At 40.7% G+C, this 12,174-nt stretch overlaps 1 protein-coding gene across 5 annotated transcripts; it reads right to left on the reverse strand.

Annotated features, from left to right (window-relative positions):
• Positions 1–669: 669 nt before the first annotated feature.
• On the reverse strand, positions 670–10,555 carry LOC123760606 (gastrula zinc finger protein XlCGF26.1). 5 transcript variants are annotated; one of them, XM_045746319.2, is made up of 2 exons: positions 10,404–10,555; positions 670–2,509 (listed from the first exon to the last, which is right to left on the reverse strand). In XM_045746319.2, exon 2 carries the CDS (start codon positions 2,462–2,464, stop codon positions 1,142–1,144), a length of 1,323 nt encoding a protein of 440 aa, XP_045602275.1. In that variant the 5' UTR covers positions 2,465–2,509; positions 10,404–10,555; the 3' UTR covers positions 670–1,141. The 5 variants fall into 5 exon arrangements, with proteins under 5 accessions (XP_045602275.1, XP_045602272.1, XP_045602273.1 ...); XM_045746316.2 differs by having other exon boundaries at positions 10,379–10,529; XM_045746317.2 differs by lacking the exon at positions 10,404–10,555 and adding an exon at positions 10,254–10,337.
• Positions 10,556–12,174: the final 1,619 nt, after the last annotated feature.

Genomic DNA, 12,174 nt, shown 5'->3' on the forward strand with positions numbered 1-12,174 from the left:
TTCTTATCCTTCCTATTATCTTAGCATCATCAGCAAACATGTTCATATAATTCTGTATACCAACTGGTAGATCATTTATGTACACAATAAACATCACTGGTGCAAGAACTGAACCCTGTGGTACTCCACTTGTGACATTTCTCCATTCCGATACATTGCCTCTGATTACTGCCCTCATTTTTCTATCAGTCAGAAAATTTTTCATCCATGATAGAAGCTTACCTGTCACCCCTCCAATATTTTCCAGTTTCCAGAACAACCTCTTATGTGGAACTCTGTCGAAAGCCTTTTTTATGTGTGTGTGTGTGTGTGTGTGTGTCTGTATATATATATATATATATATATATATATATATATATATATATATATATATATATATATATATATATATATATATATATATATATATATATATATATATATATATATATATATATATTATAGTATATATATATATATATATTTATTTATTTGTCAACCGCACTATTGTGGAAATAACAATTTCTTCCACTTAGGCATTAGGAGACTGGAACCGCCAACCCCACTGTGTCCTAACGGTGTGAGACGGAAGCTCTTCCACTGAGCTTGAGAGGCTCAATAGGAAATATTTCAGAAGCATGAAACCCCTGCACAATTTTATACTTTCCCCGCCTCCCTCTTAAGCACACAGGAATTGGTGATCCACACTCACATTATATAAATTGTGTACCACATTATCGTGGAAATAAACACATCATTTGCAGAGGCACTAGGAGACTTGAACCGCCGACCCACAGTGTGATGTGGTTCGAGTCTCCTAGTGCCGAAGTGAATGATAGATATACAGTATATATATAATTCAATGATTATAGTTATTCATAATTCAATATACTATAGTATTATTGATCACTGATTAATATTTTCAGCCTCATTTGGGTATATCATACAACATGTGTGAAAATAGTGTGATGAAACCATGAATTTGGAGTTGCATTCACCAGTATGTATTCAGAGCCAAACACATGAAACCCCTACTTTTCTACATTCATAATTATTATGATCAGTTTACATGTACGGTACTGGCATTAATGTATTCTTGCTCGAAGTATGACATAATCCATACAAATTACAAAATATATACATAATAATTTATAAATATAATTTAAGCATTGAAGTCATTTTGATGCAAGCCACCATCATTATTAGCATCCATCACTTCATCTTTAACATTAACGTCTGTTTTACACTCGATATTGTCAGGATTAATGCAGATCACTTCATCTTTGACATTTACATTTACTTGCAAGAAGTTAGAGGAATCAGTAACTTCTGATACTTCATGACCCTCTGAAGCAGAGCTCTGCCCAAAACTGAGTATGTCTTGATCTGCATGTGTACCACCAGCTGGATTGAAAATCATATTTATTATAGGAGACAATGCTATACTAGGATTGTCTAACTGTTCTCCTTCAGTAGTTTCTTCTGGAGCAACCATTGGCACATGATGTTTCATGTGGTCCTTATAAATATGTCTTTGGCTAAAGTTATGATTACATATTTCACAAACATATGGTCTTTCTCCAGTGTGAACTCTCATATGTCTATTCAGATCTGAGTTTTGGGCAAACCTCTTCCCACATTCATCACAAGCAAATGACTTTTCACCTGTGTGCACAATAGTATGTTTCTTTAGCTTCCCACTTTCTGAAAAACATGCAGGACAAAACTCACATACAAATGGTTTATCACCTGTATGAATTCTGGTGTGCCTCTTAAGCTCACTGTTTTTAAGAAATCCTTTGCCACATTCATTACAAATAAAACTCTTCTCTCCAAAATGGGTTTTGTAATGATTTTTTAAATCACTTTTCTTAATAAAGGCTTTATCACATTCTGTGCATTCAAAAGGTCTTTCTCCTGTATGATGTCTCATGTGGACAGTAAGCTTCACTCTTTCTATGAAGCCTGCTCCGCAAACTTCACATACAAAAGGTCGCTCACCAGAATGAATCATTACGTGTCTTTTCAAATCACTATTCTTCGCAAAAGCTTTTCCACATGCTACACATTCAAAAGGCTTCTCACTTGCTTGAATTTGTTCATGGTAATCACTTGTGTGTAGTCTTGCATGCCTCTTAAGGTCACTGTTTTTCAGGAATCCTTTACCACATTCATTACAAATAAAATTCTTTTCTCCTGAATGAGTTTTACTATGATATTTCAAATCACTTTTCTTAATAAAGGTTTTACCACATTCTTCACATTCGAAGGGTCTTTCACCTGTGTGATGTCGCATATGAACAGTTAATTTCACTTTTTCAATAAAACCCATTCCACAAACTTCACAAACATAGGGTCGTTCACCCGTATGAATCATTATATGCCTTTTAAGATCACTATTCTTTGCAAATGTTTTCCCACAGTTTATGCACTCATATGGTTTCTCACTTGTTTGAGACTGCTCTTGATATTCTGAAAGATCCATGTTGTGTTCAGGCTGTGAAAATTCCCAGATGGTTGCTGATGTTTCCTGCAAGCAAACATAAATAATTTGTACAAAGAGAGAGAATACTGTATACAAAAGCAAACTACCTTTCCTTTTGTACTTTGAAAAACACATGATATGCTACATTGCCATGTAATAGTAAGTTTATCCTGGGTACCCTGTAATTATCTAAATGTTACATTTTCTGTAAGACAAGGAAATAATTTCACTTCCTATTTGCATATTATTTAGTAATATGCTCCAATGAGTGAGCTATATTAACCTTGAAATATGACCTATTAAAAAAAATGTGTGACAAAGGCTTTAAGTTAATAAGAAAAGCACCTTCCTGAGACCAGAATAATTTAGCTGCTGCCTAAGGTAAAGGTCTAAAGAGCTATATGACCAGAATCATTCAGTCAGGCAAGGTCCAGGACGGACCTAAATGTCATTGCTTCTCCATCTTGTGTTGTTGTTTGGTCATAAGGCAGGATATTCTGGCAACAATGCCACTGTTAATTTTCTCAACATTCCTGCCATGCCAGTAACAGTGCTTGGTATAGTTACTGAATACAAACTCCATAAAACCCAGAATAACTGAGTGACTCATAAAATTTTAAAGCCATTCCAAAACTTACCTTGGTATCACAATTGACTGCTAAGAGAGGGTTCACAAACTGTCAGTTGCTCTGCTTAGCCACCAGAACTGACTGCCACCATATAGCAACACCATAGACACTTCCAGGTTCCCAGACCCTGAGTTGTCACAAATACTTCTCGACACAAATATTTAACACTGCACATAGGAAAGGCATAAAATGAACGGACTGGGATTAATTGAATGTGTTATCAGAAAGGTGATTTTATATTAACTCAATAAGGCTAATTTCTGAGCAATCATATTCCATTACTTCCTAAGGTAGTAATTACCTGTCAATGATTCCAAGGATCAACATCCCAAGGCCCAGTCTCTGATCAGTCCTTCTGGTTGGTGGTTTGGTCAACCAGGCTGTTCGATGCGGCTACTCGCAGCCTGATGTATGAGTCACAGCCTAGTTAATCAGGTATCCTTTGAAGAGAAGGGAACGAATTGCCTGGACTGCAGAACAGATGAAACAGGAGATTAAGGACACCAGCATAGCACTGCCAGGAGTGATAAGGCAATTAAATAGGCTGCCTAGCCTATCAGGCAGTCAGGTATCCTGAACACCCAAGCAAAGGAACATAAGAGACAATTCCATTAAGCATAAATCAGAGGTAAGAAAACCCCATGACCAATAGTCTGAACATGATACTGTATAAGTTCGCTTATCCGAAGCCCACTTTTCCGAATCTTTGGGTTATCCGGCAGTTTTTGAGGCCGGATAAAAACTTCATCATATCCAAATAAGAATTTGGATAAACAAAGATTTCGCAGGATAATGCAGTCAGGCATCGGGTCATACCGTAGTAGTAGGTCAAGGCGCAGAGAATGGGAGATGTTGAGGTGGCTAGTTCCAGGGTAGGGAGTGTTGGAAAGAGGGGTAAGACGGGAGAGACTGTCTGGGATGTCGTGGGTGTGGGTGAGTGTGGTATGTGGTGCGAGTGTGGAGTGTGTATGTGTAAGTGTGGGGTGTGGGGTACATGTGTTGGTAGGTGTGGAGTGCATATGTGTGGAGTGCATATGTGTGGAGTGCATATGTGTGGAGTGCATATGTGTGGGTGGGTATGGGGTGAATGTGGGTGGGTGTGAGGTGAATGTGGGTGGGTGTGAGGTGAATGTGTGTGGGTGAGTGTGCAATGTCATGGATGTATATGTGCAAGTGAGTGTGTAGGGGGTGGGTGTGTGGTGGTTTTGGATGTGTGAGGGTGAGTGTGGGATGTCTGTGGGTGAGTGTGGGATGTTGTGGGTGTGGGGTGCATACATGGGTGGGTGTGGAGTGCATGTATGGGTGGGTGTGTGGTGCATGCATGGGTGGGTGTGGGTGGGTGTGGGGTGCATGTGTGGGTGGGTGTGGGGTGCATGTGTAAGTGGGTGTGGGGTGCATGTGTAGGTGGGTGTGGGATGCATGTGTGGGGGTCTGGGATATGGTGAGTGTGGGATGTGGTGGGATGTGGTGAGTGTGGGATGTGGTGAGTGTGGGATGTGGTGAATGTGGAATGTGGTGGGTGTGGGATGTGGTGAGTGTGGGATGTGGTGAGTGTGGGACGTGGTGGAGTGTGGGATGTGGTGAGTGTGGGACGTGGTGGAGTGTGGGACGTGGTGGGGTGTGGGACGTGGTGGGTGTGGGACGTGGTGGGTGTGGGACGTGGTGGGTGTGGGACGTGGTGGGTGTGGGACGTGGTGGGTGTGGGACATAGTGGGTGTGGGATGTGGTGGGTGTGGGATGTGGTGGGTGTGGGATGTGGTGGGTGTGGAATGTGGTGGGTGTGGGATGTGGTGGGTGTGGTAGGTGTGGGATGTGGTGAGTGTGGTGGGTGTATGTGGGTGCTTTTGTGGAGGGCGAGTGATTGATTCACAACCATTTTCCCCATAGAGAGGATGGGACATCCAAATGGTTATAGCTCCTCACTATCTCAAAATTTAAAACATTATTACTGTATTATTTTTTATAAACTTGTCAGCAAGAACTAAATCAGGTACGGTGAATGTCACTATCAACATCTTAAGTCATGTGCGCAGCAAATTATCCAATATTGTACTGAATAGCAATGAAATGATGTGTGACAAAGTGTTCAGTAGTACATTTAGCAGGTTCCATGGTGCCTAAGTTAACCAATTTGAACCAAATCTAAACTCAACACATATCAAGTGGATATTACAGTACTGTACTAGTATGTTATAAGCATCAGTGAGTTTATTTTTCAAAATAAAAAACTGAGGTGTGTTTGTAGGCTTTCAATGGTGACAAATTAATTTCTTAGTTGACTAAACTAATACAGTAAAGCCTTAATTTAAATTATATTATTGTTCTGAGCATTAGTAGGGATTTTTCCATTTTGTTTAAAAGTTTAACTACTATTACAAAAGAAGATTAAGAGTGGAATGAATAATGAACTTTTAGGCTTTCCATTTTTGAAAGGGTATTGCAAACTAATTGTTCTTAAATTAAGCAACCATTTAAGTACAGATCTATGGGGCATTGTATTTTTTAGGATACAGGATAAACCACCTAGAAATTCTCTAAATCTGTATTTGGATAGCACGCAACTCCTAGGGTCTATATCCAAGCAGCACAGCCCTAGCATATTCACTATCCTTAGATAAAGTATAAACTAATTGTAAAGATGACTTCATGCTGTAATCAGCTGAACAATATCATGAGTCGTCTCACTTCTATCTTGCTTCTTCTTGTTAATCAAATTTCTCTGGGTGTGCAACATTTAGCTAGATTAAAACATATTAGATCAGGTTAGGAACGAGCGAGTTTCTCACCAAGAAACATCATTATTTTCCCAAATAGTTGGAAAGGCTATGATGAAGGGGAGAAATGGATATACTGTAAAGTACAGTGGAACCTCAGTTGACGACTGCCCTAGAGTACAAATTTTTTGGCATACGTCAAATTCATCATATAATTTGAACCAGTGTACAGTACGACTGTTTACTTGGAAGACGACGTCTGTTTGTACGCGTATGGGTCGAACGAGCGCGTGGTGCTGGGGGTGCAGGACGAGACATTCTCAGTTTGTTTACAAGTCTATCCTACATAGTAGCGACAGCAGCTGCCCTTGAATTCTTTGTGAAGAATTTCATTGTTTGCCAGCTTCTTTGCTTCTTTAACATAAAAGTTTTTCTTATATATCACGCCATGAGTCCCAAGAAAGTCAGTGGTAAAGTTCAACCTAAGAAAATAGTTGTGAGGATGACGATAGAGGAAAAACAAGAGATCATTCGTAAACATGAAAATGGTACTGTATGAGGGTTGTTGATGTAGAGTAGTGGATGTTTTTTCCTCATTTACTAAGGAAATTTGTGCAGTATGGGAAGAACTGCAAAGTTTTGCTGAAAAGTGTCACCCAAATCAAGCTGTAGCAGGCCATTGTGTTAACCTTTTTAATGACAATGTGAATCTCACTTCAGACAAATGTTACAACATAGGGAAAACCAAGTGATGCTAGACAGGCTTTTAGTGAGAAAAACAAGCAGTGAGCCACAAGCAGGTCCTAGTGGAATGCAGCAAAATGTAGGAGAGCACCCCAGAAAAGTCATCACTGCCTAATGTTATAATGGAATAGGACTCCCCTTAACAGCTCACCTCCCCTCCTCCCCTCTTCCTCACTGTCTTCCATACACCAACAAGTCCTCATTCAAGGAAAGATTTACATACTGTATTAGCTGCATTACAGCTAGTACAAAATTAGTGCTATTCGGTATAAAATGCATTGTTAAGTTAATATTTTTGGGGGTGTGGAATGGATTAATTAAATTTACATTATTTCTCATGGAAAAACTCATTTTGGTTGACTAATTTTTGGTTGACAATGAGTCTCTGGGAACTGACTGCGATCGTAAACGAAGGTACCACTGTAATAATACATTAAATTTCATAACCAAGCATACCTATCCAAATCTAACCTAGCCTAATTAGATGCATTACTAAAAATGTTAAATTCTGTTCCTTAATATTTTTTGTTTTTTTGTTTGCTGCTTTAACCACTGCACTGCGCAAAGCGCCTTTAGGCGCTCAGAGAGTTGTGCTTTTTGTTTTTTAATTTGGCTATATTTTAATGTTTTTTAATGTTTTCATTACTATTTGTGTTTTGAAATGGAAATAGTTGACTTTGGAAACATTTTGACATTAAATTTACCTGAACATTTGTAAAAATAACAAAAATATGTCCTTGACAATTGCACCAAGACGCTTTTGATGAAAATAGGTGAGCAGTGCAAGGGTTAATAAGAAAATAATCCAGCCGCTTGAGTGAACGATATGGAAGAAAATGCAGAATAGAACCATTGAAGAGCAGAGGTGCCATAGACACAATCAGAGAACACTGTATAAACATCAGGGGTGCGCGGCTGTTCAACGTCCTCCCAGCGAGCATCAGAAATATTGCCGGAACAACCGTGGACATCTTCAAGAGAAAACTAGACTGTTTTCTAAAAGACGTTCCGGACCAACCGGGCTGTGGAGAATATGATGAACCCTATGTGGGCCTGCGGGCTGCTCCAAGCAACAGCCTGGTGGACCAAACTCTCACAAGTCAAGCCTGGCCATGGGCCGGGGAGTAGAAGAACTCCCAGAACCCTATCAACCAGGTAAATTGCAGTATTGTCATTCATATTTAAACACAAGCCTACAAGAAAACAAGTAGGCTATACAAAATTAGATCATATTTTTGACAATATAAATTCAGTTGCTGCTGGAAAAGCTCTCTAGTTTAGGAAAGTGAGCTATATTAGTGCTTTATGAGGATCAACTTAATTATTTAAAATATGAACCCTAAGCTTAAGGACTGTCAAAAGTATGATCCTAACCTAAGGATTGTGAATATAATTAACTCTAATCTAGGGGCAGAAGGATTTTGAATGATGATGATCATTAACCAAGAAGTCAAGGATTATGAATATGATAATCCAAATATAAGTCGTGAATATAATGAACCTAATATAAGAACTGTGACTATGATAAACATTAATCTTGGAACCCAAGGATTGTGAATATAATGAATCCTAACCCAAGGATTGTCAATATGATGAATCCTAACCTAAGGACTGTGATTAATCCTAATGTAAGGTTGTGATTAATCCTAACCCAAGGGTTGTGATTAATCCTAACCTAAGGATTATGAATATGATGAACCCTAACCCAAGGAGTTTGAATATGATGAACCCTAACCCAAGGTGTCCCCATGGCACAGTGGTAAAGCACTCGCCTGGCGCTATCTTCTTGAGGTTATCTTGAGATGATTTCGGGGCTTTAGTGTCCCCGCGGCCCGGTCCTCAACCAGGCCTCCACCCCCAGGAAGCAGCCCGTGACAGCTGACTAACACCCAGGTACCTATTTTACTGCTAGGTAACAGGGGCATAGGGTGAAAGAAACTCTGCCCATTGTTTCTCGCCGGCGCCCGGGATCGAACCTGGGACCACAGGATCACAAGTCCAGTGTGCTGTCCGCTCGGCCGACCGGCTCCTAACTAGCTCCCAGCAAAACGCTACATTTGAGTTTTGGCCTGGGTTCAGATCCTGGCCCGGGAGGATTGACTGGGAACTAATCCTTAACTGTAGCCTCTGTTCACCTAGCACTGAATGGGTACCTGGTTGTTAAACGATTTAGAGGGTCGTATTCTGGGGAAAATTAGGATTAAGAACCTGCCTTAAACACTATGCATGCTAGTGGCTGTACAACAATGTAAGATCTCTGGTATGTATGCAGGGTACAAAGCTACTTGTCACAAGTTGTAGAGCTCCTCCAGCTCCTCAGAAGGCGAGCAGGAACCATGGATGCAGTGAGCATTTCCTCTCTGGATCGCCACACTAAGGCGCTGAAAGTATGTATGTATGTATGTATGTATGTATGTATGTATGTATGTATGTATGTATGTATGTATGTATGTGTGTGTGTGTGTGTACGCTATATGTGGGAAGATGACAGGAAGCCAGGTTATACATAAAGTACATGTTAGGCTAATACCGAGGTCCCTCCCCCTCAGGGTTGAATTACTGACCCCGCCCAGGATGCAACCCCACAACAAGCTGACTAACTCCTGGGTACCTATTTACTGCTAGGTGGACAGGGACATGAAGTGAAAGGAAACATGCCTAACCATTTCTGTGCCGCCCGGGATTCAAACCCAGAATTCTCAATCGAGTTGAGAACAAACCCGACTGTACTACCAGGATCCTCTGTGAATGATATGGAGTTTGGAGTTTACCCTCTGAAAAATGAATACGATGAACCCGAACCCAAGGATTGTGAACATGATGACTCCTATACCCAAGGATTGTGAATATGGTGAATCCCAGCTTAAGACTCACCATATTCATAATCTAAAGAATAATATGAACTCTAATCTAAGGATATTGAATATGACAAACCATAACCTATGGTTTGTAAATATGAACCCTAACCTAGAGATTGTGAATATGAAGAACCCTAATCAAATGATTCAAAAGATTATAAGTTGAATGTTACTACAAGGGGCATATTATTTTTATACTGACTCACTGGAGCACTGAAATTTAAATACAGTACAAATCAGGATGACTTAACCATCAGAGTATGGGCAGTGACAGTGATACACAATTTTCTTAGATCTCTATAGCAGAGTAACCCATCAAATTGAAAATTCTTTGGTTGGGTTTAAATCCAACAGATTCTCTTTAAATTAGGGTTCGAATCCAGCAAATTGACATCCTACGGTTATTGTTCATAATTTGCACTATACTTGAAGGTGCTTATAACCAAATGTTTCACATTTTAAAATATGATCCACTTTCAAAAATGGCTCAGAACAGAATTAGACACTGCCTCAATGAGAAGTGCAAAAAAACTAATCTCAGAGTATTGATGACTCTAGAAGGATTCTTCTTATTTACCTGATAATTTTACCGAAAACGCGAGGGAGACTATGTAAAAAATATCCTTGGCATAATAGGAACCCATCTAAAACCAGCCTCAGACTGGATGTTGTGAGTGAGGTAAAGGTGGGCGGAAGCAATCTTCAACCCCCATTTACTACGAGGGCGCCTCAGACAGCCCCGGGTGTAGCTGGAGTGAGAGCCATGAGCGGGACAGGACCCATGAGTGAGGCAAGAGCCATGAGTGAGGCAGGAGCCATGAGGACCCCAGGAGCCCCGACTCACCACAACCATCAACAAAGGACGCGTCGTCTCCGGCTGAGATCCGCCCCGGTATTGACGACCGCCTCCCCTCCCTCCCTCCTTCCTCCTTCCCTCACTCTACAATACTCTATGTCACTTGTCGTTACCTCGGCCATACTGCAGATTGCCTACCTCTGACAAGCTTTATGGTCACTACTCAGCTTTACTATTACTTTTTTTTTTTTACTGCAAGTTTTTGTTTACATTAAAGGCGAACTTCGACAGCATCCCTGAATGCGGATTTTCGATCGAGAACGTCGTCTCGACGCTGAAGGCGACATTTTAGCATTGGATATTGGTAATGCGCTTATCACTCATACAAAAGTTTAAGAATCTCGTGTAATAAATTGTTACAATATCAATAGCTGAACTGAAACTTCCCATATGTTTACATAATTAGACAGAACAGCCCTCTCTGTAGATGGCAATTAAGAACGATTTGTAGCTGAACCTAATGTAATAGTTTCTCATAATTATACAAAATTATAAACATTATCCCGCATCACAGTCCAATGTATATGACTGTCTCCCTAACAAATGTCTCTATTCGTCATATCTATCCCAACAAGTTCTTCATATATATTACATATCTATGTACCTACTTACAGTCAGAACAATTATTTCTGAGGTCGAGCGAAACAGAACGAGGAAAATAATTATTGAATAAACCAAAAGTAAGCAACTTATAAAGTATATGAGCATTAATAAATGACCAAGTAAATTAACTGTACGCATCTGTTCAGCAAGCAGTAATTGGGTACCTGTTGTTAAATGATTGGTGGGTTGTATTCCAGGGGAAACTAGTGGGTAAGCCTTACCATGAGCTATGGGATGGGAAAGTTCTCAGCTTGTTAACAGGAGTCAGCAGTTGTCTGCTCCTGTACCCACCTGTGTAAAAGAAAAAGTAAAGTTTTGATATTCCAAGAGTGCCAGTTAACCAGTGTTGTATGATGAGGGGTAGAACGAGAGGTCGCGGGGAAAATTATAAACTTAAACGAGCCAGAAGAGTACAAGGCTTTCTCTGCAACCCGTCCTGGACTCAAGTCTATTACATCCAGCGGTCGACCCCACAGACGTATTCATAAATTTTTATATGCTGTTGTAGCGAGTATAATATACTCGCTCCAAACTCATTAGCTAAATGAGATAAGTACACCTCTCATTAGCACTAATGACATCACTAACTAATCTACCCAACAACGTAACATAATCGTACGTTACATTGGTGACCCAGAGAGTGACGATAATACCCAGCCTCCCAGCCCCGACGGACTACAACATGGCATCCCACTGGACCTCTACTGCTGCTGTGGACCGCTGCCACCTGCCGTCGACCGCTGCCTGCAACCTCGCCACAGTTATGATTTTCACCGCGATTATCTCTGCATGTTCATTTGCTACACCATGTTGCACCACGATCGTTACTTATCTAACAGCTCCATCAGTAACTACATCATGTGGGTTCTACAGCCTGTCCTGCCGGCTCTCCGTCGCTGCCAGGGCACTGCTGATTCTACAGGGGACTCTAACGACAGTTGCTCTTCAACAGATTCATCTACACGTTTACTGCATTCTGCTATGCTGCAGACTTAAGCAGCACTTTCCTTGCGCAGTACAGGACCTACAGCTTGCGTTTCCGACTCTTCGTCGCCTCCAGGACAATTCAGTTCTAAAAGCGATTTCCTCGTTGTCCTAACTACGTACCTACATTACCTCCTATGGTCTTGGTGCGATATTTCCTTATTGTCCTAAGTACGTGCCTACATTACCTCCTATGGTCTTGGTGCCCGAGCGCATCGCATCCGCCCTGGATCTAAATGTTCCACCAGAGACCCAGGACGCAACAATCGTGCACATTCTTCTCTCCTGCTACACCGAACTTGTCCATATGCTGGCTGCAACT

Source organism: Procambarus clarkii, chromosome 21 (genome assembly GCF_040958095.1).
Source record: "Procambarus clarkii isolate CNS0578487 chromosome 21, FALCON_Pclarkii_2.0, whole genome shotgun sequence".
NCBI lineage: Eukaryota > Metazoa > Arthropoda > Malacostraca > Decapoda > Cambaridae > Procambarus > Procambarus clarkii.